The sequence below is a fragment of the Urocampus carinirostris genome, chromosome 13, assembly GCF_059441175.1.
Source record: "Urocampus carinirostris isolate Australia breed hairy pipefish chromosome 13, RoL_Ucar_1.0, whole genome shotgun sequence".
Classification (NCBI taxonomy): domain Eukaryota; kingdom Metazoa; phylum Chordata; class Actinopteri; order Syngnathiformes; family Syngnathidae; genus Urocampus; species Urocampus carinirostris.
The window spans coordinates 39906501-39934204 of NC_142361.1; the positions used below are offsets into that span (position 1 = coordinate 39906501).

The 27704-nt window shown below is 40.8% G+C and overlaps 1 protein-coding gene and 1 long non-coding RNA gene across 4 annotated transcripts; one reads left to right on the forward strand and one right to left on the reverse strand.

Moving 5' to 3' along the window:
- Window positions 1-784: 784 nt before the first annotated feature.
- Window positions 785-17439, reverse strand: pwwp2b (PWWP domain containing 2B). Its single transcript, XM_088351570.1, has 3 exons — window positions 16878-17439; window positions 10498-12211; window positions 785-2220 (listed from the first exon to the last, which is right to left on the reverse strand). The coding sequence occupies exons 1-2, from the start codon at window positions 17054-17056 to the stop codon at window positions 10498-10500; spliced, it is 1893 nt and encodes a 630-aa protein (XP_088207696.1). The 5' UTR covers window positions 17057-17439; the 3' UTR covers window positions 785-2220.
- Window positions 16521-27678, forward strand: LOC148354525 (uncharacterized). Of its 3 annotated transcripts, XR_015852508.1 has the most exons (5): window positions 16521-16607; window positions 18245-18401; window positions 20662-20750; window positions 21394-21461; window positions 27493-27678. It is a non-coding gene; the product is annotated as an uncharacterized LOC148354525 (long non-coding RNA). The 3 variants fall into 3 exon arrangements; XR_015852506.1 differs by lacking the exon at window positions 21394-21461; XR_015852507.1 differs by lacking the exons at window positions 21394-21461; window positions 27493-27678 and having other exon boundaries at window positions 20662-20760.
- The last annotated feature ends 26 nt before the right edge of the window (window positions 27679-27704 follow it).

Consider the following 27704-nt stretch of genomic DNA (forward strand, 5'->3'; position numbering starts at 1 on the left):
GCAGGTATGATAGTCGACAAGCATTGTGGGTAATGTAGTTATGGTCAAAGCGGTCTTTGTCATGTTTATTCGTAGAGCCTTTAATCACAAGATGTCTCAAAGGGCTGCAGGATGGACAGAAGAAACAGAGCAAAAGAGCAGGAGAGAACTAAAGAAAGACAGGGACTGAAGGAAAAAAGAAAAAGGGAACAATAAAAGGAAGAGATAATAAAGGACAAGATAAATAAAGGAAAGAGAGAAGAAAGGAAGTGAGAAAGATCAAAGGAGAGAGAAATACAGAAAGAGAAAAAGAAATATGGAATGAAGAGGAAAAAAGAAGAGAGGAAAAAAGACAAAAAGAGCAAGAAAGAAAGAAGCAAATGAAGAGAGGAAAGAAGGAAGAAGCTTTAGAAAGATGAAGGAAGAGAGAAAAGCAAGAGAAAAAAGAGCAGGAGAGAAAGAACGAGAGCAAAAAAGAAACAAAGGCAGAAATGAAAGAAGAAAGAAAAGTACAGAGGAAGTTGAGAATCGAAATGTGATTCAAATTGTTTGTCACATTCCTTTATAAATTGCACAAACAAAGGATAACAGGGACTATAAAATTAAATGGATTTTTTCATTGAAACAGTTCATCTTTTCTCACTCTTGTGATACAAAAGAATGTTGAAATGTCTTAAACCGTTTATTCCTGGATGCAGACATTTATGACCCCTTTAGCCACATAAAATGATGTGGTAGGCTACAATTGACCCAGGAGTTTGACACTAATATACACTAATATAGCCACACCAATCCACCACAGCACTGATATTGCTTGTATATTTTATTTTATGCACTGTACATGTTTAAAAAAACAAAAAAAACAACAGAAAGTAGCCAAAACATTGACCAATATGGGCAACAGTTGCTAGCCATGTTGCACATACATGGGACACATATCCCCTCTCAGGCATACATACATTTAGAATTTTCTGTAAGGCTGCCTGGAAAACGAGCCGGGCTTGATGGCAGTCAATGCACGGAGCATCACAATGGTGGTCATCAGCACCCCTTTATTCTTTTAAAAGGAAAAAAAAAAAAATCGACTTCCCTCGTTGGCAATCAATGAGCCGTTTCTCCGCTTTGATCACAGTTAAGCTTTTCGAGCCCGGCGCAAATGAGGACTGTGTGCAGTTTTCTTTCTATTTTTATGACTGTGCCTGACAGCAACCGTTTCTGCTCGCTCCTGCCCTCCCCCTCCCTTATTCAAACAGCGCTGCTTTTCGCACGCCGAGCAGTTGGATTCACAGTATTCTTACAGCATGGTCTACTCTTCTTTCCCGACGTCAATCATAAAGCTTCAACTGATACTGCATAGGGAGTGTCGACGGTGGGTGTGGTGTAGTGTGTGTGTGTGGCAGATGAACGGACGTTACAGTGTACACAACAGGGGAGGGGACGGGGGGATGCGGACGAGACTCAAAAAAAAACAAAAAACTGTTTTCCTATTTCCAAGGCCATGGATAGTCAACCACAAATATTTCCGAACGCCCCCTGCTGCCTATCAGGGCTGTATCTCAGAATAGTGTTTTCGAATCGTGAGCTTACAGCAGGCCACCGAGGTACAGATAAAGTGCTTTTTTTTTCGGCTTTAAATAACGACACGTGATGAAAAACCTCACGGGGGAAGAAGGAAAAGGTTCGAACGACTCGTTGAAATGTAAAGGGTGACGTACAAAAAAAAGGATGAAGATCAGTATAAACATGCACAAATCCGTAGGATGGAACGCTGCTCTCTCGAGTTATTACCTTCAATGGATGGAACTGTTCACATTTTCTAGATGTTGCGTTGCTTTGAAAACAAAAAAAGGAGTAAGACTTTTAAGACCCCGTCCAATGTCCTTGTGGAAACGGCGGGACGGCCGGATATAAAGATGGATTCTGAAAATATAATAAATACATTCTGGTTCTTGTTATGTCGCTCGTTTGGGTCTAAATATGATTGTAGGACAAAAAAAAAAGAGGAATAGTCTCAGCAGACCAACGGAATATGGCCCTTTTTTTGTTTGCTCCCGCGTCCTTAAACATACCTCCACCTCCGTGAAAAGGAATTAAACAAGTAGGGTACGGGGAGGACCGAGAGGGGCAGCGTATAAATAGTCACCGAGGCAACCGCACATACTCCCTCCTGGGTCTTGATGACAGGTTTGGAGAATTCCCCCCTGGAAAAAAATACTTGGAGAGCTCTCTTCAGCCGGCTTCCTGCGCGAGAAAGAGGAAAAAATAAAGACGATGAGCAAACAAGCAAGCTTTTCTTCTTTTTTTTTCATTGACGGTTTCAAAGTAGCGAAGAAATTTCAACCTGATGCAGAGACGAAAGGCTTTACCGGGAAAAAAACGTTTTGTTTTTTGTCACCCAAAAAACATGAATGTGTACCGATGATTTACCACAAATTGAATCCATTATCCATCCATCCATCCATTATCTGCACCGCTTATCCTCAGTAGGGTCGCGGGGGTGCTGGAGCCCATCCCAGCCATCATCGGGCAGTGGGCATGGGACACTCTGAACTGGTTGCAAGTCGCAGGGCACACAGGGACAGACAACTCACTCGCTCATTCACACCTAGGGACAATTTTGACCGGCCAATTAACCTGACATGCATGTTTTTGGAATGTGGGAGGAAACCCACGCAAGCACGGGAAGAACATGCAAACTCCATACATGAGGCTCGATCTCATGACCTCAGAACTGTGCCGCGCAGGCGCTAACCACAATTCACTCGCTCATTCACACCTAGGGACAATTTTTGACCAGCCAATTAACCTGAAATGCATGTTTTTGGAACGTGGGAGGAAACCGGAGTGCCTGGCTGAAAACCCACACAAGCACGGGGAGAACATGCAAACTCCGCACAGGAAGGTTGGTGCTGGATTTGAACCCATGACCTCAGAACTGTGCCGCACACGCGCTAACCGCTGACCAATTGAATCAATAAATAAAATACGAATGAAAAATAAGCCAACATACTTGTTTTTATAAAGGTCACTGTACTGTGTAGTAAATGAGTGCTAAAATCACAAGGGAGAATACAAACGCCGAACATTTAAAGTGACCGAACAGCACCATGATTTTGTAATTTTTATTTTGCTAAGCCTTAGGTGAAACTAATATTGTGAAACCCTTGCGTTATAGTCAAGTCACATGTATTTGTATAGCCCTTAATCACAACATGTCTCAAAGGACTGCACGGGATTACAATGACACCAACCCCTGATCTTCATAATATAGATAAAAATATAAAATAAATGAACATGTTAACAAATGAGTAAAACGGAATACATTACAATATAAAAGTTAAAAAAATGTATATTTGGGCATAGCAAGCTTCCTTTCCATGGTTATCAGGTTTTTGCTTTTGAGAAATAAAATAAAACAAACATGAAAGAAAAAAATAATAGAAAAATGGAATCAGCTTTGATAATACACTTACATGTACTTCTTAATCCCATATATTCTAATAAATATGCACAAATATAACCTTGGGTCAAAGTAAAAGCAAATCACATGCATTGTGACAAAAAGAATCAACATTCCTAACACCCTAAAAATAGTACACTCGTTTAATGTCAACATTGTGTTTTCACACTTTTAATTGGTTGATAAATTGTTTTTTAAAAAAACGTACGTAGGCCAACTAAGCTTGGAGGAAACACGGCGAATAAGCGATTAGTGCGTCCGCGGCACAGTTCTGAGTCACGGGTTCAAATCCAGCTACCAGCCTTCCTGTGCAGAGTTTGCATGTTCTCCCTGTACACTAGGGTTTCCACCCATATTTGAAAAACATCCATGTCAGGTTAATGGGCCAGTCCAAATTGTTCAGGGTGTCCCCTTCCCACTGCCCCAAGATAGGTGAGATAGGCTGCAGCACCCCCGTGACCCTACTGAGGATAAGCGGTGCGGATAATGGATGGATAAATGAAGAAGAAAGGCCTTTTTCTTCATACTCATGTTTGTTTACTTCTGGGATGTGAGATGGGTAAAACAAGCGCTAGAAATGCGAAGCACAATTTCTTGAAAGTCTCGTAATAATACATTATCCTGGGCACAAATGAGCTACAGGACAATGGCTTGTAGGATTCACAAGTGCCGTGTCAAATGGGCTGATGATTACTTTTATACTAGGAGGGTATATCAGAGGTAGTGGAAAAATCCCGACTGTCAAAACTAAGGGCTTTCTCCTAACTGCAAACTAAAAACACCACTTGAAACAATGTAGGGATTGAACAGCTAAATAAGTGAAGGAGTTATAAATGACTGAAATAATAAAAAGGTTGTAAATGAAAAACTCATGATAATAAGGTTTCTTTTCATTGCATGAAAAGGTTTCATTTCAATTGTAATTGCCGACATTAGAAATACTGTACATTAATATTAACAGTTGGGATGTTCGAATTTTGGTGATTTCCTCAAGAATAATGCCTACTCCACAAACTAATACATTATAAAAATAATCCCAGTTAGTTTTAAAATTGAGTCATGTTTGATTAATTGGTTAATTTATTGATTCATCACTTGATTATTCATCTTTGCACAGTGCTGCTACATTCTGAACTTAATATTTCTCCTTTATTGCCCGCATGTGCAAACAAACCGATTAACCCTGGTTGTCAAAAGCCTGTTGTCATGGTTACTAAATTGAGGCACAGCCGAATAAATCGATTTGCTTTATTATGAAATATATGAAAAAAAAAAAAAAACATGTCCTAAATTCGGGAAGTAATGGAATTGTGAGTCAACTCTGCTTGCAAGTCGTCAAATGTGCAAATGTTAATTCTTCAGACGGTTTAAATAAATTCACTAAAAAGTTCCTAAAATATTCATGCGTTTAAAAGCCTGTTCTCCCTCCCTCCAGTAGGAGGCAGTGGTGTCTACATTAAACATAAAATGACCAATCTCAAAGACTGGAGAAACTAAAAAACGAAAAATGAGCCCTTCTATATTATAATCTTGTGTTTAATTCACACGCCTGGAAAAAAAACAAGTTACGATGAAAATTTCTCTAGCTGGAGTTTGTCTTGGCAACCTAAGTCATTTTTTTTTTCTTTTCAGTTGTGCTTCAACAAACATCTCATCACAAAATGATCAGACGGCCTGATCCACTTGGGGACAATCGCAAAGATGATCTCTTTCTAAACCCCCGTCTTCCTGTCACCCGTTCCGTCAGTCCGTCTGCAAACCTCAGCCCACGCTAGGCAAGCCCTTTCGACCCTGACTCTATCCTATCCCGATTCCCGGTGCAGACCCCTTTAATGAACTCGTTTACGTTTCTGCTCCACCGTCCCTGCCATCGACCTGTTCTTCCCCCGCTCCCGACACTGCCTTCGCTCGCCACGGAAGTGCCACTTCTGCGTTCTGAGCGATCTGCTACCCGCCTTTTCCTCCTTCTAAGTAAAACTGAGTAAAGCGAACGCAAGTGGGTCCTGTCTCCGTTTCTGGTCCTAGACGGCAGCCCTTTGAGACTCCTCGTGATTAAAGGCTATACAAAAAACACGACTTGACTTGACTATTTAGTTTCAAAACTACTGTTGTGTTTTTACAAAGACCTCTCAAGAGTATGAACAAATTCTGAGGAAGAAAAGTGCTTTTGTCAATACTAGATTGCAGCAAATAACGCCATCGTTTCCAAGCATTATTCATTTTACTTGCTCAATTTGGCTTCGTTACCCACAAATCTCGAAGCAAGCGTTAATGCGGTCCTGATCGATAGAGTCGAAGTACATATTGTTCTTTTGCTGTGTTAATGTTCTGTAATGAACGAAAATATTACCACATTTTCCTGATAGCAAACAAACCATTACTTTTATCCTGTGCTTCGTATGAAATCAGAGCTTTAACCAGAGGCCAAATTCTCTGTATGGTGCATTAATAAATTTCCTTTTCTGGCAATGCAAAACAGAAAAAGCAGTGGGCGTGAGTCATCCATTAATTTTCAAAGGCTGCGTACAAGATGTTCTGAAGATATTTCTTTTGGATTCTTTTTTTCTTCCCAACGACAAGGCTCCAACACATCTTTTTAAGGATTCTCTTGAATAACAAAGATTTGAAGGAATCTTCGATTTTGCAATCGGTCGACGTGAATGTGAGCGCACTCGGAGCAGGGTTGGGTAGGGTTACTTTAACTGGATTACTTTCAATTAGTTTTGGATTACTCTAATACCAAATATGCTAATAAAAGACAAAAGAAACTAAATATGAATAAAATGATGACTCACAACACGCGGTAAGCTTTCTCTCCTGGCTTTGATCTCTTTGATCTCCGGCAAAACTAACATAAAATGCGACGGAAACAAAATGAAAAGAAATCCAAACAGCTTGCAACATGGGCAGCACGGCGTGGGTTCAAATCCAGCTCCAGACTTCCTGTGCGGAGTTTGTATGTTCTCCCTGTGCATGCATGGGTTTCCTCCGGGGACTCCGGTTTCCTCCCACGTTCCAAAAACATGCATTTCAGGTGAATTGGCTGGTCCAAATTGTCCCTAGGTGTGAATGAGCGAATGAGTTGTATGTCCCTGTGTGCCCTGCGATTGGCTGGCAACCAGTTGAGGGTGTCCCCTGCCCACTGCCCGGGGATGGCTGGGATGGGCTCCAGTCCCCCCGCGACCCTAATGAGGATAAGCGGTACGGCTAATGAGATGAGATGAGATTGCAACATCATTTTTGCCGTTCCATGTATTCCGTCACTCCCCAAGCCTGCACAAAATTGAGTCATTTTATTCATATTTAGTTTCTTTTGTCTTTTATGAGCATATTTGGTATTGGAGTAATGCAAAAGTCATTGAAAGTAATCCAGTTAAAGTAACCCTACCCAACCCTGACTCGGAGCATATTTCAATACGCGTTTCCAATTGTGTTGGCAGCAAAATGAATGCTTTGGATTTCAAGGTACGCCACTAATGGGTCATTAGAAACACTTTTGTGGTCAAACTAATCATTAGTAGACAATAAAATAACCATTTTGACCAATAAGTGTACATTGAAAGCATTTTATCACGATCCTAGAGGTAAAACCATTGATTTAAATAATAAGCAAAAATACATTATACATTAAATATTTTAAAACACTCGTCGGTCGGAAAATGTCGATAAATTAGTGATGTCGCGCAGGAGTTCATTGCCAGAAAAATCATTGGTTACCTTAACCAGGGCTGTCTCAGTTGAGTGATTAGCCCTGAATCCTGACAGCATCGATTCAAAAAGATTAGTCTCAGATATAAAATCATTTAGCTGCTGTGCCACAACTTGTTAAGTACTTTAAAACGAAACAGCAGGTTTGACACAGGTCTGTAATTATATAATTTCTAGGTCAAGGTTGAGTTGTTTAAGTATAGGTTTAATAACAGCATAACATCCATTGCAGCCTGGTCATCCTCATGTACAGTCCCTTCTCAAGGTTTCTTCATTTTCCTCATGCTGAGGTTTTGGAGTTTTTCCTTGCCCTCGTGCAGGTTTTAGATCAGGGGATGGTTTAATAATCGTCCGGAGTTTGCAATAATCAGTGGTCTGTGAATCCCTTTGAGACTCCTTGTGATTAGGGGCTATACAAATAAACATCATCTCATCTCATCAGCTGCGCCGCTTATCCTCAGTAGGTGCTAAAGCCCATCCCCGCAATCATCGGGCGGTGGGCAGGGGACACCTTGAACTGGTTGCCAGCCAATCGCAGGGCACACAGGGACAGACAACTCGCTCGCTCATTCACACCTAGGGACAATTTGGACTGGCCAATCCACCTGAAATGCATGTCTTTTGGAAAGTGGGAGGAAACTAGAGTGCCCGAAGGAAACCCACGCAAGCACGGGGAGAACATACAAACTCCGCACAGGAAGTCCGGTAGCTGGATTTGAACCCACACAGGAGGTTCCCAAGACCTTAGAACTGCCGCACACGCGCTAACCACTGCGCCGCCGTGCTGCTGCCACAAATAAACATGACTTGACTTAATTTTAAAAATCACGGACTTCACCAGGAGGGAACTGACATGATTATCTGTCATCCCGGCTCCTCCGTGTTATATGTCGAAGTGTCCTTGGGCAAGACACTGAATCCCTAATGCCCAAAATAAGCAGGTAGGCACCTTGTATGGCTGACCCCCTATTGGTGTGTGAATGGGTAAGTGTGAAGCACATTGTAAAGTGCTTTGGGAGGTCTTCATAGACTTGAAAAGCGCTATTTTAAATGCAGACCATTTACGATCCTTCCGCTATAAAATGCTCACAAAAGGCTTGGCAATATAAAATTACAAAATCATTTGGTCACTTTAAATCTAGGTAGTTTGTATTCTTCCCTGTGATTTTTGGTTTCACTACTCAATACAGTGACCTTTAGTGATCAAATAACATACACTGTTCCTTTAACAAAGTCCAGTTAATTCAACCATGTACAGTAATTCTAACATGTGTGGAATCTAAAGAGCACATTTTTTAATATACATATATATAATAGCTTTTTTTGTTCAAAATAGGCAAAATGATCAATCCGACATATCAGACAATTAAGCTTATTTTATGGATTAATGTTCTTATTTTATACGAGGAAGAGGTAAACATGTAGTGACATAATGCAGTAATTTTGCATCAATGCAGTGTACAATGTGGATTATTTTTTTCAGCTGAATTAAAACAGTTTGGTTACGCGTTATACATGTGGTTTTGCGGTAGCCGTACTAGTGCAATGATTGTTCAGTCGAAAAATATAGCAGTGGTGAGAGCTCCATATGACTACTATTAGACCACTAGTGATATAGAGGATTTACAAAAATACATTCAGTTTTAAGTCATTATCACACTATTTTCGTTCACAGTATCAGAGACAAATGATAAAGGAGAAAACAGTCACGCAAAAAAGCACGACGAGAGAAACAACTGACGATGAATCTGACTTTGAAAAACATAGAAACACATTGTAAATTTTACGTTGTTATTGTGTTTATCGTTTACATTGTCAATAAAATGGCCGCACTTATTTAATATTTGTCCAGATGCGTGGTTTGAGCTGGGAAACAAAATCTTAAACTGATTTTTGGTTTTGCTAAAAAAAAAAAAAAAAAAAAATTAAAAAAGGAACTATTTATAGGTGCAGTAAACAATATTTTGTTTGTTAAACAAATGTTTGAATTTGTTTCAATCTGCACTAGACTATTACCGTATTTTCCACACTGGGGCACACTGGATTATAAGATGCACCCATTAAAAATAATGGTCTTTGGTCATATTTTTTTTTTTATATCAAAAGGCACACTGAACTATGAAGTGCATGGAATTAAAACTGCAATATGATGTACCCTATTTACTCGTGTATACCCGTTGTGCATTTTATACACTTACGGTATATATTAGAGCAATTACTGGAATCAATCTTGCTGCCCCAAATTAAAAAACATTGTATGCAACGCGAATTGAACCTGGGTTGCGGGGATGAAAGGGGCAAAACTAACCACGAGACCATTAGCAGTACCGATGCTTTCCGAAAAGGCATTCAATTTGATTTCATTATCACAGTATTTATACTGAGTGCCAGAAACGAATTTCAGAGAAAAGCGAGAGTCGTCCAGTAAGATATAAATAAACACAAAAAAAATCAGGTCAGGAGATACAACTCTTTGGTGTTTCTGATGATATATCGGACTTTGCATTCACTTATATCTGTCAGGACCACTTGCTGTTTTGGTAGGTCATCTGTATCACTAGTGGTTGAGAGTTGGCGCTCTTGCCGTCGCGACCTGGGTTTGATTCCCGTCTCATTCAATGGTTTACGATTGTGGAAGTGTACTGTAAAACACGTGTGAATTCTGTATGCATTTCTAATCTTATCTCCTGTATTTTGCATTATATAAGGTGCACAGAGTTGTAAGGGGCAAATTTCTGGTGAATTTGGGTTGTTTACGTGTGTCTTATTGTCCGGAAAATATTGTATAATAACTGTAAAAAAGGGAATTTGTTCTTTACGGATTTCGCCTATCACGAGTCATTTTTGGAACGTAACCCTCACAATAAACACGGGTTCACTATATTGTCACTCCTCAAACACACTCATTTCACCTGCTCACCTTGCACAATGTTGACTATTTTTTGCACTATGTTGACTATTTTGCACCAAATGCATATTGCATAACCCTTACGATACCAAACTGTATTACGATACCAACTGTATGTAACATCCTACATGCCGAAATTTCTTTGTGTAAATATTGTGTAAATTACAACTATAACCTTATTCTCCTTGTTTTTATAACCTTATCTTATATGTTCCTTTATCTTCTTGGTTTCTTTTATCCTCACTGTGAATATGTGACACTGGAGTGCCATGCCCAATTTCGTTGTCACAATATGTTAACCCATTTTGTAACAATGACAATAAAGGTATATTCTATTCTATTCTATTCGAGAACCCCTGTCCTGAACGGTACAGCGTGAAAAGCAGTGAAATAAAACAGCATGAGTTAATGAGATCAATTAATTATTAGTGTGTCAACCAACCTATGAGTCACAGTGAGAAAGTAGCGATGTGATCTCCGGGCTCATGTGTCCAACAGCCTTGGCAGCCTCCAAGATGGCTCTCCGGTACATCCCTTTCTTTTTGCGGTTAAACCGGGACCTGAACAGCTCTCTGAACGGTGAAAGTTTGGCAACAGAGAGCTGGGATGTGGTGGGGGACCCGAACCACGCCACTTTCGCCAGGGGCCACTGGGCCTCGCAAGTGGCCGTCTCCTCTTTGCGGGTTCCGCTGATGCTGAGTACTCTCGCGGGCCACCAGGGGAAGCCGTGGATCTTCCCCCACACAATGTCTCCTACCGCCACAGCGTGACCTTCTTCCGTCACGCATTTAGTCATGCTGCGGGTGTGCAGGCGCACGGTAAGCGGTGGAACGGTCTTGCAATCGTCCCGAGAAGGTAATGACGATGAAGTGACGGAGAGGTCTTCACCGGGAGCCAAATCACAGAGTTCTGGCGACGTTCCGTCAGAGCTGAAGGACTTGGACTCGTCCAGGCTGTCGCTGCTGCAGACCGACAGGCTGGAGGAATCCGCTTTGCGTTTCCGGAAATTGATAAGCAGCGTTAGGTCGTTGTGGCCACGTTCGGCTTCCTCTCCGGAACTCCCCGACCACAACTCCAAAGAGTTTTTTCCCTCCCCCGAGTCCTCGGAGTGGGTGAGGCAGGGTCCCGGTGCCCTTGGACTTCGACTCCTGGCATCTCCGACGATCTCGGCCTCGTACTCCACCATGCTCTCCGCGTGATCCCTCAGACGCATGTTTGGCGACGGTAAATCCTGACAAACGTTAGTGAACGGCCTCGTCAGTTTGAGTTTGGGAATGGAGACCGTGAGACCGGACCGCCGAGCGTTTAATATATGTCTTTGCTCCTTGGTAGGATTTGAAGATAACTTTCCGTTCTCGCCCAAGCCGTTATGCGCCAGCTGCTTCGGACAAAACGGTTTGATTGAACCGTGGACTCGGGCAGGGATCTTCATGACCTCTCCTTTGCCCTGCGGAGTGCTGTATGAAATCTTTATGACTGGACTGTGGGGAATAACGTCACCTCCAGGGAACTTCTCCAATTCAGCTTCGCTCCTTTTGTCCTTCCTGAGGCGTTTGCTGTCGATGCTGGTGCCGTTTTCCCGTCTCTTATTGTCCTTGGCTGCGACCATGTTGTGTTTCTTAGATAGCTTATTATTAGGTGTATCTTTGTCATCGTCTTCGCTGTGTAGTGTATTTTCTTTTCTGGAGTTCTTTGTATTGTTCAAGCCATCTTTGCTGTCCTCATCACTATTCAAGGTGTTTTTGCACTTCTCACAAAGTACCTGGCGCGGCCGCAAACGGATGGTGCTCATGGTCATGCGACCGGGCTCTCGCGTCCGCCTCTTTTTCCTCTTTATGGGTCTGGGAGGTGGCTGCGGAACCCACTGGTTGTAGCTGTGGCGTACCCATAAAGGTTGTGGGAAGGGGGCTCCTTCAAAATAAGGAGGATATGGCGTTTGACCAGCTGGCACTGGTGTGGGAACTGGGAAAAGTGGAGGCGCAAGACCCGTGCTTATTTCAGGGAGCGTATTTTCGTCCTTTGGTCTTTGCAATGGCTGGCTGTGAGATTCAGAATGTTGCTCCTCACCGAGGACTTCTGGGATTTCGCAAGCTGTTTTGGATGCATTAAAGTCGTCTGATTTCGGTACAAACTCTGGCAAACAGAAGAGCCCGGTCCTGAAATGATGACAAAAGATTTGAGTTCAACAAAGTCAAATACATTGATGTTTAATCCAAACTATGATTTAAAAAAAAAACAGCACCAATGACTATCAGGGGTAGATGAAAGAAAATGTATGAGGTGATGTCATAATAAGAGGTGTGGCCTTGATTCTCTGAAATCCCAAGTGTTGTTATTCAATCAATCTCATCCGTCTGAGAATTTCAGCCACTGTCATCTTCTGAAATCAAAAATACTATTTTCTTATTTTCTTTTCTCATAGACTGTTGGCAAAAAAAAGGTTGTTTTTCCCTATTTTAGTATTGATAACGTGGATTTGTTTTGCATATAGGTATTTCTTATGAAAATTGCCATAAAACACAATAACTTTATTTAACACAACATCTTTTAATTATTACACACTGTAAAGCCAGTTTCGACAAAGCCATTATAGTCATTTTGCATAAAATTCTGTAAAATAATTTTGACAATCACCCCTTACAAGTTAAAAAATATTTACTAAAGATTATGACTTTATTTGCTCCTCATAGTTACATTCAGAGCCGTTTGACTATATTGGCAATTAATGAGAACTTTGAGGCTCAATATCTGTTTCACTTACAGTAGACATTATAAATCGTGAATGGAAAGTAAGAATCTAAAGGCTTCTGGATCCCTTAACTATTAGGGTCGTTGGGGCACCATTTTCCTGTGGTGTGGCAAGTACAGCCTGTTGGCGCCCATCCCTTTCAATATAGATTTCACAGATTATTTTGCACAAGGTTTATTTGTCTATTTGACAAATATTTGACTTCTAATTTGAAATACTGTTAATCTGATAAAGCAGATATTCTGCTAATTTTAGGTACATTTTTCCCAACCTACATAAAATATTTGATTTTAGCTTCCAGTATATGTTTTACAATTTACGAATAATATTTCTTAAACCTTTTTTTTTTTTCAAAAAAGAAACCATCTAAAAATAGCAAAACATTCTGAAAGGGAACAAATTTATTTTACTTTAATAATACATTTTTCTTTCAAAACATACTAAGGGGACTTCTCGCGGTGTAAAATCCACTAGGAGTATTTACATTTGACTGTTTTACAACTATGCAAACTTTGTTGTCTTTGTTTTTATCTCTCTATGAAAAGTTCTGTATTTTTTTTACATATTGCCTAAAAACAGTCCCACAGCCAAATTGTGATTACAAAACAATGACAATAACGGAGTCCTCAATCCCCTCGACTGCAAACCAAAAACATAAAACCACAAATCACTTGGGATTCTGAGGTTATACTCTTGACGAGGAGTCAGGAGATTTCTTTTTTTTTAATTTACTTATTTACACATTCCTGGTTGCTCCAGGGCTTTGTTATGTGGTGAGGTAATTCATTAGTGCACAACCAGGGAACTGGTCATCCCCTGGAGAAGAAGCAGTCACTGCTGAATAGAAATCTCTTGACATGTTTTGCCCCCAACTGTTGAGGCACTAAAGACTCACCTTTACAGTGCACAGATGAGGAAGCTCAAGTGTACCACAAGGACATAGTTATATGGCACAATACATGTTTTATGCAGTAAAAGAATATGGCATTAGAGTCAGCATTGATACATAACTCGTTAACCATTTTTGTATCAGCCTAATAATTTTGGTATGTTTTGTCTGACAATTTTTCTAAATCGTCAGATTGGTCTGAAGAGTAAATATTTGGAGATGATACTTTGATTGAAACTTCTATAATAAAAGACTAGTTGTATTACAATTTGTTAAAGGATAGTGGGATGCTTGGACGCGTTCTAAGGGATGGGCAGGGCACCTGTATGATGCGGCAGGGGTAAACCAGTGAAAGCTGTCGGGCCCTGGTGTTGAACAGAGAAGCGTGTTGTGTCACCCTGACCTGAGTGACATGTCCGCTTTCTTGTGTCCCGTTTCATCAGGAGGGACGAAAGCATGACCGACTTGGGTGCCGAGGTGCTTAACCTGTTTGGGTGTTTGGGCATTCGGGTTAGCCATGGTCAATTATTTTGGTGTTTTTTGCTACTTTTTCCTTTTCCTTGTTTTTGTTTAGCTGTCGGTCACCCCTCTTGAGGGATATGACCAAGGTAGATAGATATATTAGAATTTAATTGTACCAAAAAGTCACAATTTGGTAAATTTCCTCCTTTTTTTCCAAATATCTACTCTCACTTTTTTTTTTACTTGTATGTGTAGGGTTTTGCCTGGGAACTCTTATGTTCGTCCCATAGTAAATGGCCAAAAGTTTTATTGCAATAAATAAATGCTGAAATGTATCTTTGCTTTCAGTCAGTGATCAGCCAAGTAACTATAACATTCATCCATTTCAGTAGGTGACATTAGATTACTTATTACTTTGCACTATTATTATAATTTTTTTTGTTTTTGAAAAAAATGTTTGCTGTTTGAATTCTTTTCAAATTCTTCTAGAAAAATAAAAAAGTTACAACACAGTAAAAATATATATATATTCCATTGGAAGATTTGTATTTTTTGCAGATTTTGAGTGTTGGTTTTGTTATTTTCCAAGGCAAATGAGATAGAAATGTCGTAAAACTTTAAAAACAGGTCTAACCCTTAACACGCCCATAAAATTTGCCTAAAATCCCAATCCATGACATACCCAATTTAAATTGAATGCTGTTCTTCAACCGATTGGGGAATATGGACAGTTTTTTTTCTCTGTTGAAAAGGTAAGTTTGGTCCCAAACTGAAATAATCACTCCAAGTGATACTAACATTGAGTAATCCAAGTTGGAACACATTGAAATAGAAGGTTTTTATTCTCGCCTGGATTTTTGCAATCGTATGCCTGCAGCAGGGTGTAGCGAGGCATCTTTGCTAGGGAACAGCTGGGACAATAGCATGAAGCCTTACCTGGTCCCAGGACAAAACTTGATCACAATATAAAAAAAAACTAAACATTGTATATTACAGTTTTCTAAAGGTATGTCAGCGCGTTTCCAAAGAGACGACCAGTTTACAGCTCTAAAAAGCTCTGCAACGTGTTTTTTATTATGGCAAACTCTTAGACGTTGTGAAAGATTTGTAACTGTTTGACTTCTTTTTCCAGAAGTTAGTCACTGAATGTGCGTATTTCTGTGACTGGTGACATTGTGAAGACTTTGCTTCTCAACAGTCAGGCTGTTGGAACGTTGAAGGGTTAAAATATAACCAAATCCCGAATTACAGTAAAATGATTAACCAAAACGAATAACCTGCATTAGCTCCTGAGTCACAAATGTTAACACTTACCACTCTCAACTAAACCAATATGGTGATTTAAGCTAGAAAAAGAAAAAAAAAACACATGGACATTTTTGGGGTAGGAGATCTCCTGAACAACGACAAATATATTTACAGACTAATCCAGCAATAACATTATTATCTGCTGCAGCTGTAGATGACATTTGACCGGGCAGGTCCCAGGTCGCCTGCAAACCACCTCTGAAAATAGCTTACCAATGATGGGCCAATGGGATTTTCTTTATTTCTAACAGGAATAGGAAATCACTGACAAGTGTCTTTAAATACAGGATTCATTTTCCGAAATTCTTTTTAAAGGTGAACTGAGCAGATTTTAACCTTAATTAACATTATGATAAGATAGTAATGACATGATGAATGTTTGTTTTAGAAATGCATGTGAAACTAGCAGCCCTTTAACTAATAGTCACAAAAAAGTAGCTCTTAGCTTTAAAAACATTAGAGACTCATGCATTAAATAGTAAACGTGCATTATAATTTGTAACCAGGGATGTTACGAAGACAAAAATCAACATCGAGTGACCTTAAAGTGAGGCCTATATAAAATTACCTCAGGGTCAGATGAAAAGCAGGCTACCGTAGAGAGTTCTACCCTGCCAATCTAATTCTCATTATCTATTCATAGTAAAAAACGTTTGAAGGGGTAAAACATATAAATAATGGGGCTTACATTTGATAAAGACAGAAGAAAAGACATTTTTACACTGATACTTGCCAACAATTTATGCCTTTATGGCCCTAACATTTCAAAGAGGCTGACTTTTAACTGTCAGAAGCTGCAGTTTGTCAAATAACGGCCAGATTGTTCTTCTAAATCTAAAGTTCTCTCAACTGTCAAAACTGATTGATTCAATAAAATCACCATTTTATTGACTTGATGATAGAACAAAAAGATGTATTTTGATGAGCAACTCTGTGGCATTACCTAGTTTAATGGGTCACTATGAAACGTGATGGAGGCAAAAAAACGACTTTTTGAAATATAAATAATGATTGAACGTCACTGAGGAAATTCCAATTTTAACTGAATACGTAGGAGCTGATGTGCAAGATTAGTGCTAACAATAAGCTATACATAAACCCACTGACTTTAGCTTTTGTTCGGATAAAGTCATTTCTAATCTTGGTAGGTAAGGCGTTTATATTGACATTCGTGACACAATAATGGTGAAATGAGGCGCTTGGTAGAATTACAGTCCACTTTTATGAAAAATGAAGATTTTCTTGAAAGCTAGCCCGATAGCTACACTGTCAGCTACAGCTATTCATACTGAGGCCCGGTCGGCTAACTAGCCTGTGTTAGCAGTTAGCATCCACGTTAGCCGAGAGCTAAGTCGAATTAACTTGTGCCAGAAAAGATAAAAGTGAACATTAAATGATAAAAATGGACACTCACTTCTTGTTGCAGTCAAGTAATATCCCCGTGTAGCTCCTTTCTCGATAGGTCAGGGTCACTAGGAGCGTATCGTTAACTATTTGATCGATAGTGACAGGTAGCCGAGAGCCGGCCAGCAGCTCCTCGGCCGCAGCCTCCATGTTTCCCGTGGCGAAGTATCCGGCTCGGCGGTGCTCCATCCGGGCTAAGGGAGCCACGGTCGCGTCGGCAAAAGCTCCGTCTCCCCCTTCGCTATTGAAGCAGGAGGCTACAGCGGGGCAGAAAATGACGCCATCACCCCTACCGAGTCAATTACACCAACACCGCTGACATCACGTCGCCCGTCTAAGCGAGAGAAGCGAAAAATCTCCCAAGACAAGGCCTTCCCTTTCTCTGCCCCACGTCGGCTTAATGGCGATCATAATTTGCCACCTTTCGCTTCGAAAATGTCTTCAGTCTTCTAGGCAAATTATCCAACACCACAATAATTTTATACACAGTATTTTCAACAAAATGTATTCGTTTTAATACGAATTCTTGGATTGCTGACTACACAAGGCAAAAATACATTAGCTTTTGTTTCTTTGTTTCTAAACATCATACTCATATTTTATTCCTGCTGTCCATATTGTTAAAATTAGATGATTTAGTAATATTTTTCACGGCACAACTGTTATTAAGGTCAACAAAAACGTAGTGCTAGAAAACATCCATAAAAGATTCATTTGGAAAGAGGGAAATTATAATTTAAGGGGCTGTAGTGATCCCGAAGGTGAGAACCACCAGGAAAAATATGTGTGTGTCTGTGTGCGGAGTCAAACTTTGGAACAATTTACAAGACAAGACAAACAATGTCCAACTATTTACGTGTTAAAATTGAAATACAAAAAAAAAAAGATTGCTGGCGGAATACAGAAATGAGGAAAATGAGGTATGAGTGATACGAGAGATTGGGAATAGTGCGTCTAGTTTGTTTTGTATTATTGTTGCTATTGTTATATCATAACCGTTATTATTAATATTATTACAATTGTTGTTATATCATTGGTATATTTGGTAGGGAAGATGAAGGGGTAGGCAGGGTTGGGTAGGGTTACTTTAACTGGATTACTTTTAATGACTTTTGCATTACTCCAATACCAAATATGCTAATAAAAGACAAAAGAAACTCAATATGAGTAAAATGACTCCATTTTGTGCAGGCTTGGGGAGTAACGGAATACATGGAACGGCAAAAATGATGTTTGGATTGATTTTCATTTTGTGTCTGTCGCATTTTATGTTAGTTTTTTGTTAGAGATCAAAGCCAGGAGAGAAAGCTTACCACGTGTTGTGAGTCATCATTTTGATGTGTATTGTGTACCACTAAAAGATATCTTAAATCACAGGTGTCAAACAGACGGCCCGCGGGCCAGATCAGGCCCGCTAAGGGATTGAATCCGGCCCGCGAGACAACACTCGGAGAAGCGCAAGAGAAAAACAAGCTGCAGGTCGAAATATGTCAACTTGATGTTGCCAAAGAAAGGTGCCTCGAATAAAGACACGGTACTTGTATTTGTTTCGCTCTCTCTCTCTCTCTCTCTCTCTCTCTCTCTCTCTCTCTCTCTCTCTCTCTCTCTCTCTCCTCTCTTTCTCTGTCTCTGTCTCTCTCTCTCTCTCTCTCTCTCTCTCTCTCGCTCTCTCTCTTCCTCTCTTTCTCTGTCTCTGTCTCTCTCTCTCTCTTCCTCTCTTTCTCTGTCTCTGTCTCTCTCTCTCTCTCACTCTCTCTCTCTCTCTCTCTCTCTCTATCTCTCTCTTTCTCTCCCTCTCTTCCTCTCTTTCTCTGTCTCTGTCTCTCTCTCTCACTCTCTCTCTCTCTCTTCCTCTCTTTCTCTGTCTCTGTCTCTGTCTCTCTCTCTCTCACTCTCTCTCTCTATCTCTCTCTTTCTCTCCCTCTCTTCCTCTCTTTCTCTGTCTCTGTCTCTCTCTCTCACTCTCTCTCTCTCTCTCTCTGTTCCACCCCTTTTCTCCCTCTCTGTCTCTTTCACTCTCTGTGTCTCTTTTTCTCTTCCATTGTTGCTCTTTGTCTCTCTTCTATTTCTCTCTTCATACCCTTCTTTGGATTTCTTTCTTTCTTCCTCTCCCTTTCTTTCCCCCCCTCTCACAGGACTTTTTATCATTTGTTTCTCACGGTCTCTCCCTCTCTCTCTTTTTCTTTCTTTGTCCCGCCCTCTCTCCTTTTCCCTCCCCTTTCTCTTATTTCTTTATCTCTTTTTCTTTCTCTTTAATCTACTCGTCCGGCCCCCGACAGAATGTTGGTTCTATCGTGTGGCCCCCGAGTTACAATGAGTTTGACAACCCTGCCTTAAATCGAAGGGTCTCAAATGTAATTTCAATTTAGCTGAAATTAGGGTCCAGGCGAAAAAAGGCAGCATCGAGTTTTCCTCATGAGAAAAACTTCCCACTATTCTCAAATGTCTTTTCTTTTTTTAACTGTATTAAGAATAAATAAGAAAATAAATCAGTAATAAGTAAATAATAATAGGAATACAGTACGAGCAGAGCAATCTATTGATTCAGAAGTCCATGTGAATGTGGTCTCTCTTTTCTCTGTCTCTCTCTTTCTATTTTGCTCTCTTTCGCTGTCTTTCTTTCGTGTCTCTGTTTCCCTGTGTCTTCCTATCCGAATTTGTCCCTGTCTTTGTCTTCCTTGCTCTTTCCTTGTCTTTCTGTCTATTTCTTTCTCGTTCTCACTCCCTCTCTCTGTCTCTCTCTTTCTCTATATCTCTCTTTTTTTCTCTACCTTTCGGTCTCGTTCCTCTCTCTTTCTCTCTCTCTCCCTGTCTTTCTGTCCTTTCCCCTCAGTCTCTCTCTCTCTCTCTTTCTCTCTTTTTCTCTCACACTCCTTTTCTCTTTCTTTGTTGCTCTTTGTCTCTTTCTCTCTATGTGTCTTTTTACCTTCTTTTACTCTCTTTTCCCTCTCTCTTGTTTTACTCTTCTTTCTCTCCTCTTTTCTTTCCTTCTTTCCGTCTATTTTGCTTTGGATTTCTTTCTTTCTTCTCTTTCTTTCCCTGTCTCTAACTATATCTCTTTTTATAGCGCAGTGCTGATTGTGATATATTATTGAAGAATGACTAGCATGATTGCTAACCAATGTGAGACGATAATTTACTGTCCTTTTCTCACTCTTTGTCTCTCTGTCTCTGTCTTTCAAATTCTCTCTCTCTCTCTCTCTCTCTCTCTCTCTCTCTCTCTCTCTCTCTCTCTCTCTCTCTCTCTCTCTCTCTCTCTCTCTCTCTCTCTCTCTCTCTCTCTCTCTCTCTCTCTCTCCTTGTCTCTCTTGAGCTTTGTCTCTGTCCCCTTGTCTCTATTTCTCTATCCATCTATGTTGCTTTGGCCCATTCTTTCAAAGGGAGCATCCAGCCAAGTATACACGCTTTCTCCTTTCTCCCTCTCTCTTTATATATATATATATCTCTCTCTATCTCTTTTGCTTCTCTCTCTCTCTCTTTTTTACTTTCTCTCTTTCTTACACTTTTCTCCTCTCTTTCTCTCTCTCTCTCTGTTGCTCACTCTCCTCTCTCTCACTTTTATCCCCCCCCTCTCTCTCCCCCCTCTCTCTCCCTCTCTCCCTCTCTCTCTCTCTCTCCCTCTCTGTCACTTGCTTTTTTATTTTCTCTTTCACTTCATTTCATTTCATTTCTCTTTTTCTCTCACACACCTCTTTCTCCCCCCCCCCCCTCTATTTTTTTCTCTCTCTATCTCTTGCTTTTCTCTCTCTCTCACGTTTTTGTGCTAATGTTTGTTTTTTATTCTATTTTCCCAGTCCAAATCCGAGAGCAACTTACTTCCCGCGTCCAGCGAACACCGAATCGTGGGCGCAGCCCTTCCTTTTTTCCTTCAATAAAACTAGTGGTAAATGTCATGCAATTGGGTCTTGTTACCGTTCTGGTCCTGACCAAAAAGTAAATAAATGCATTAAAATTAAGAACTGTTTTGACACAAAACATCTGGTTTTACCGCTAAAATTAATGTTAGCAACAAACAATGAACATGTAAACCAAAAGAGGGCACTCGAAGACCACTCTATATGTTTGTCAAAGGCAGAACAGTTAGAGTATCATTTAATTATGACTATGCGTTTCCCATTCCATCCGCCATGTTTTCCTGTAAATAAGGCGCACATTACAATTTCTGGCCAATTTGGGGTTTTTAGTCCGGAAAATACGGTATATGAAAGTCTCCTGAGATCAATTTTCATCGTCTCTGTCATATTTACTGATGTGACTCAGCTGTACCCGCTCCTTAGGCGCCAACTGCCGCGGGTTCTGATTGACTCCCGATCAGTATTTATACCCGGTCCTGTCTGTCCCCTTTTGTCAGTCTGTCTGCGAACCTCAGTTAACACTGGCCAAGCCTTTTTCGACCCTGACTCCCACCTGTCCTGTTTTTTGTACCCGTCTGTCCTCCCACTTCGACCCATTTTTCATCCTGACCACGTCTACTCTCCCGTCCCGGCTCCCGGATCATGGACGCAACCCTTTCTCTTTCTTCCAAGAAAACTTGTGAGAAATGTAGCGCAAGTGGGTCCTGTCTCCGTTCTGGTCTTGACAGTCTCACTCCAATGTGAGTCATCATTTTATTCCTATTGAGTTTCTTTTGTCTTTTATGAGCATATTTGGTATTGGAGTCATCCAAAAGTCATTGAAAGTAATCCAGTTAAAGTAACCCTACCCAACCTTGCCTACCCATTCTCCTTTCTAGATTTTAAAAGGTAAAGTGTTAACCTGGCGTCTTGCGGACACCAAGCACAGAATTGGTTATATTGACTAAACAGCAAATTTACAATAGTAAAATGTGAAACTTGAGTGCCATGTCCAATTTCGTTGTCACAATATGTTCAACCCATTTTGTAACAATGACAATAAAGGTATATTCTAGTCTATTCTATTCTACTTTCCAGGCCATATCATGTTTATGTTAGTTTTGCCGGAGATCAAAGAGATCAAAGCCAGGAGAGAAAGTTTACCACGTGTTGTGAGTCATCATTTTATTCATATTTAGTTTCTTTAGTCTCTTATCAGCATATTTGCTATTGGAGTCATCCAAAAGTAATCGAAAGTACCGGTAATCCTAAAGTAACCCTACCCAACCCAGAACGTTTTAAGCCAGAGTGCTTTTAATGTCAAGAACATCTGAAGATAATCCTTTCTTATCAGTGACTCACAAACAGGGTGCCATGGCAACCAATGTGTCATAAGTCATTATCAAAGATGAAGAGAGAAACAACTTCATTTTCACATGATTTCTCCAGAAATAGTAACACGCCGATTAAAGGAGAAGTTATATTAAGACGGTTCGAATAAGTTTCGCAGTCTGGGAATGTAAATCAACGTGCAAAATCCACTTATTTGAAATATTTTCTTGTTTATTTGTATAGCCCTTAAACCAGGGGTGTCAAACAGCCGGCCTGCGGGCCGGAATTAGGAAGGGATTGAATCTGGCCTGCCAGACAACGCTGAGGGAAGCGCGAGAGAAAAACGAGCTGCAGGTTGAAATATGTCCTCTTGTTGTTGCCAAAACCAGGTGCCTCTCACAAATACACTGTACTTGTATTTATTTCTCTCTCTTTTTCTCTTTCTCTCTCTCTCTCTCTCTCTCTCTCTTTTCTCCATCTCTCTCTATCTCTCTCTATATCTCTTTTGCTTCTCTCTCTCTCTCTGTCTCTCTCTCTCCCTCTCTCTCTCTCGCTCTCTTTTCCTCTCTTACCCTCTCTCTCGCTCTCTTTTCCTCTCTTACCCTCTCTCGCTTTTCTCTCCGTCTCTCTCTCTCTTTTCCTCTCTTACTATCTCTCACTTTTCTCTCTCACTCTCTCTCACTTGCATTTCTCTCTCTTTCGCTCTCTTACTTTTCTCTCTCTCCTTGTTTTTTATTTCTCTATCTCTTGCTTTTTGCTTTTCCCTTTCTCTCTCACTTGCTTTTTTTCTGTTTTCTCTCTCTCTCTCCTGCTTTCTCTCTCTCTCCCTCTCTCACTTTTCTTCCTCTCTCTCCCCCCCTCTCTCTTACTTTCTCTCTCTCTCACACACTTCCCCCCTCTCTCTCTTCCTCTCTCTGTCTCTTGCTTTTCTCTCTCTCTCTCTCTCTCTCTCTCTCTCTCTCTCTCCCTCTCCCTCTCTCTCTCTCTCTTACTTTCTCTCTCTCTCACACACTTCCCCCCCTCTCTCTCTTCCTCTCTCTGTCTCTTGCTTTTCTTTCTCTCTCTCTCTCTCTCTCTCTCTCTCTCTCTCTCTCCCTCCTTGCTTTTCTTCTCTCTTTCTCTTGCTTTTTGCGTTCCCTCTCTCTCATTTGCTTTTTGTTCTCTCTCTGTCTCTCTTGCTTTCTCTCTTGCTTTCTCTCTTGCTTTCTCTCTTGCCTTCTCTCTCTCTCTCTCTTTCTCCTTCTCTTTCTCTTTCTCTCTTTCTCTTTCTCTTTCTCTTCTCTCTCTCTCTCTCTCTCTCTCTCTCTCTCTCTCTCTCTCTCTCTCTCTCTCTCTCTCTCTCTCTCTCTCTCTCTCTCTCTCTCTCTCTCCCCTTCTTTCTTTCTAATCTACTAGTCCGGCCCCCGACAGAATATGTGTTCTATCGCGTGGCCCCCGACTTAAAATGAGTATGGCACCCCTGGGCTACAGTTTGCATCGTCACATCCAGTCAGGATTCGCATCTTCGATTCCCACTGCATGTTTCGCAATTACGATAGATATTGAATGCTTATTCATTTGCGATCGGGACTGAGTTTGAAGTTGATTTTAATTGTTTGGGATCTTCTTAAGTTAATCATCTGAGTGGTGATTGAAGTCATGATAATACATTTTAAACATAAACGCTCACACTCTTTTCGTTATATTTGATTTTTGAATATGACTCTTTGAGCCTCTTTGGCAGACGCAAGACTTGTCTGCCCTCGTGTGGCCAGCACTGGTAACAATGACATATTTTTTCAGGTTGAGCTTGAGATTCAAAGCACAAAAGATGAATTTTAAGGACTCTGCACTCTACTTTTTCCCCTCCCTCTTTCTGGTTTCTATTAAAGAAAAATATGTTATTGCAATGTATTATGATTCAAGGAAAGACATTTTATTCTCTTCATGTAAATGTGACCTTGAGCTAGAACGCATTAATGACTTGTTAGCGACTGAGAATATTTTCGGAGCAGTATTAAAATATATGAATATTTTCAAGGGCGCATACATACTTTTTCCTTGGTTTGGGGATTTTTCATTGCCCCCTTTATTTAGCTCTTTTCTGGGGCATTTTCTCCCATTGCAGAAGAAATGTTCAGTCACTTCTCTTTGCTCATTTACTTTAGTGTCGTCCATTTAAGACGCTGGAAAAAATATCTTCTAGGTTTGTTATTTTTATTGCACTCTTTGTTTAATGTTGGGACGCTTGTACCTTCAGTGCCCTAAAACAGTGTTTGTCAACCTTTTTTGAGCCAGGGTATTACCAGTGTTCTGGTTTGCCCGCGTCCCTGCGTCTTAGACGCATCGTTTTTGCAGGGTAGGCATAGTCTCAAGTCAACGTGCGTCTCCGGGACGCCACTTTTTTGACACCAAATTGTCATTATTACCCGATTACATTTTTTTCAACAAAGATTTACCGCACTCCAAACTTTTCGTCAGGCAGATACGCCGTTGTTGTTTTGGTCTCGCGGTTCGAGTTTTCGTCTGCACGCCGATCTCGAGTTGTGTAGTGAAAAGTCCGTCTCTTTTTAGAGAGCCGGCTTTTTCGGCTCAACTCATTCAAGAGAGCCGGCTCTCCAACGGCTCACTTGCTTTGATGCATTATGTTACGAATGATGATGTTGTATGAATAAGTTAAAGAAAAAAAGGAGGTATAAAAGGAGAAAATGAAAAGAAGACAGGTTTGTGGTTATCCCTTCAATCGGTATATTACCAACAATAATTTGATGCAGAAAATGAATTAATAGTTTGATGATTAAAAGTGAATGAATATATAGATTTATATTATATATTTGTCGGCGATTTACGATGTCAACCTGGATAAGACTAAATTTTGGGGAGCCATAGATCTCTGTTGGGACCCATAGATTTTTCAGCATGCGAGTCCACAGGACTCATCACTTTTTAGAGGTCAAATGAACACTGGGGTATGTTTTTTACATTTGGAAAAATTTTGCGGCACACCACAAACCAAAACTGTCATAAAATGACACAGAACAGTATGTTTAATTACAATATCATTTATAATACCCCCAGTTTTTACAGCACAGACACTTGACAAACATGTTGTGAAAATTTTAAATTTTAAAAAGTGACATTTGGATCAGGCAGCACGGCGGCGCAGTGGTTAGCGCTTGTGCGGCACAGTTCATGTCATGGGAACCTGTCGTGGGTTCAAATCCAGCTCCAGACTTCCTGTGCGGAGTTTGTATGTTCTCCCCGTGCTTGCGTGGGTTTCCTCCGGGCACTCCGGTTTCCTCCCACGTTCCAAAAACATGCATTTCAGGTGAATTGGCCGGTCCAAATTGTCCATAGGTGTGAATGAGCGAATGAGTTGTCTGTCCCTGTGTGGCCTGCGATTGGCTGGCAACCAATTCAGGGTGTCCCCTGCCCACTGCCCGGAGATGGCTGTGATGGGCTCCAGCCCCCCGCGACCCTAATGAGGATAAGCGGTACGGCTGATGAGATGAGATGAGATGAGACATTTGGATCATTTTTTACGGCACACCTGACGATCTCTCACGGCACACTGGTGTGTCGCGGCACAGTGGTAGAAAATCACTGCCCTAAAAGGCAAAAATGAGAATGATACTGATCATTTTTTGCGTTATTATTGTTATTTTGGTGTCTATTTGAGTTGTTTTCATAGCTTGCTTGGAGAAACAGCCCCTCTGTCCATGACAAAAGTCAGCCTTGAACCAACCAACCTTGTCACGGAGTGGAAGGGGTGACCGGAACGGAGGCAGGAGGCAGGAAGGGAGAACTCAATTGCGTGACGATCAAAACTTTTATTTACCAAAATAAAAGTTGTCCAAAACTCAGGGACAAGACAGAACAAACAGGCTTTAACAAAAACGTGCAAACACAGGTTTCTTCCAACTCAACTAAACAGGACAAGGCATAACAGAACAGACAATGTGTAATGAGCCAACACCCGCAATACCCACCACCCAACCTTAAATAGCAGCCACGCAATTAGCTGATCTGCTTCAGCTGGTGACCAGGGGGTGGGGCAGACCGGTCACCACGGCGACCATGACAAACCTACCCACTAACCGACCTACCTACTGACTACCCTAACCACTAACCAACTTACCGACTAACCAACCTTCTCAGCAACTAATCCACCAAACGACACAAACATCCACCAACCAACCAACCAAAAAAACCACCAACCAACCAACCAACCAAACAACCAACATTGTATACAGTCCTCAATCTAAAAGGTGTTGGTAATGTCTAAGTAGAAAAATGTTCTTTTTTTCCTGGTTGCTGCAATACTTATAGTAATACAGTAAACATCATTTCACTTCAAAGTATATTTCTCGTTATTGATTTATGGGCTGAAAACCTCAACTGAGAATAATCCTTGCCGGGGCTGTCAAACTCATTTTGACTCGGGGGCCACACAGTCCCTATTTAAACCCACATTCTGTCAGGGGCCGGACTAGTAGATGAAGGAGAACGAAAAAAAAGTGAGAAAGAAATAAAAGAAAGAGATGGAGAGAAAAAGAGTGTAAGAGAAGTAAAGACTAAAAAAGACTGAGAAAGATAGAGAAAAAGAGAGAGAGAAAACATGAAAAACAAAAGAGATAAAAAGCGATATAGTTAGAGACAGGGAAAGAAAGAGAAGAAAGAAAGAAATCCAAAGAGAAATTGAAGGAGAGAAGGAAAGAAAAGAGGAGAGAAAGAAGAGGAAAACAAGGAGAGAGGGAAAAGAGAGAGCAAATGAAGGTAAAATGACACAGAGAGAGAAAGAGACAAAGACCAACAAAGAAAGAGAAAAAGAGTGTGAGCGAAAAGGGGAGGAAGAGAGAGAGGGGGGGAGAGAGAGAGAAAGGAGGAAGAGAGAGAAAAAAAAGAGAAAGAGAGATTGAACGCGAGGAACAAAAGAGATAAAGAGAGACGTAGCGAGAGAGGGGGAAAGAAAAAGAGATAGAAAGAAATCAAAAGAGAAATTGAAAGAGAGAAGGAGAGAAAAGATGAGAGAAAGAAGAGGAGAGTAAGAAAGAGCGAAAAAGAAGGCACAAAGACACACAGAGAGAAAGAGACAAAGAGCAACAAAACAAGAGAAAGAGAGAGAGAGACAGAGAGAGAGAGAGAGAGAGAGATGGAAGAGAGAGAAGGAAATACAACTACAGCGTTTGTGAGAAGCAACTGCCTTTGGCAACATCAAGTGGACATATTTCGACCTGCAGCTCGTTTTTCTCTCGCACTTCTTTGAGTGTTGTCTCGCGGGCCGGATTCAATCCCTTAAAGGGGCCTAATCCGGCCCGCGGGCCGCCTAGACTATGGCATCCCTCTGCCTCCGCCATGCCCACACTATTTATTTACAGATGGTGAATTCAACATTTCTCTTTCCAGATCATATTTACACATTCATGCTGCTTATGCAAAAGATGGACTCCTGGCTTTACTAAACCTTCTCTACTTGTTCAGGATCCAGCATTGATGCTGTCAACAAATGACTTGGATTACTGGGACCTCACAATGAGACTCAACGGCAAGAGCAGAGATGGCATTTCATCAAAGAGAGGAATAAATGCCACAGTGGCGCAATGCACAGTTGAAATCATACTGAAAATGTATGTATTTATCAAATTGTTTCTCAATGAGCCTTGCCCAAATGTTACAATAACTACTGAAGGATT

Bases quoted from the DNA above. Each gene is read 5' to 3' on its own strand.
- pwwp2b (XM_088351570.1), bottom strand. From the start codon at position 17,056: ATGGAGCACCGCCGAGCCGGATACTTCGCCACGGGAAACATGGAGGCT. The intron at 12,212-16,877 runs GTGAGTGTCCAT...TCATCATTTCAG, and splicing joins TTACTTGACTGCAACAAGAA to GACCGGGCTCTTCTGTTTGC.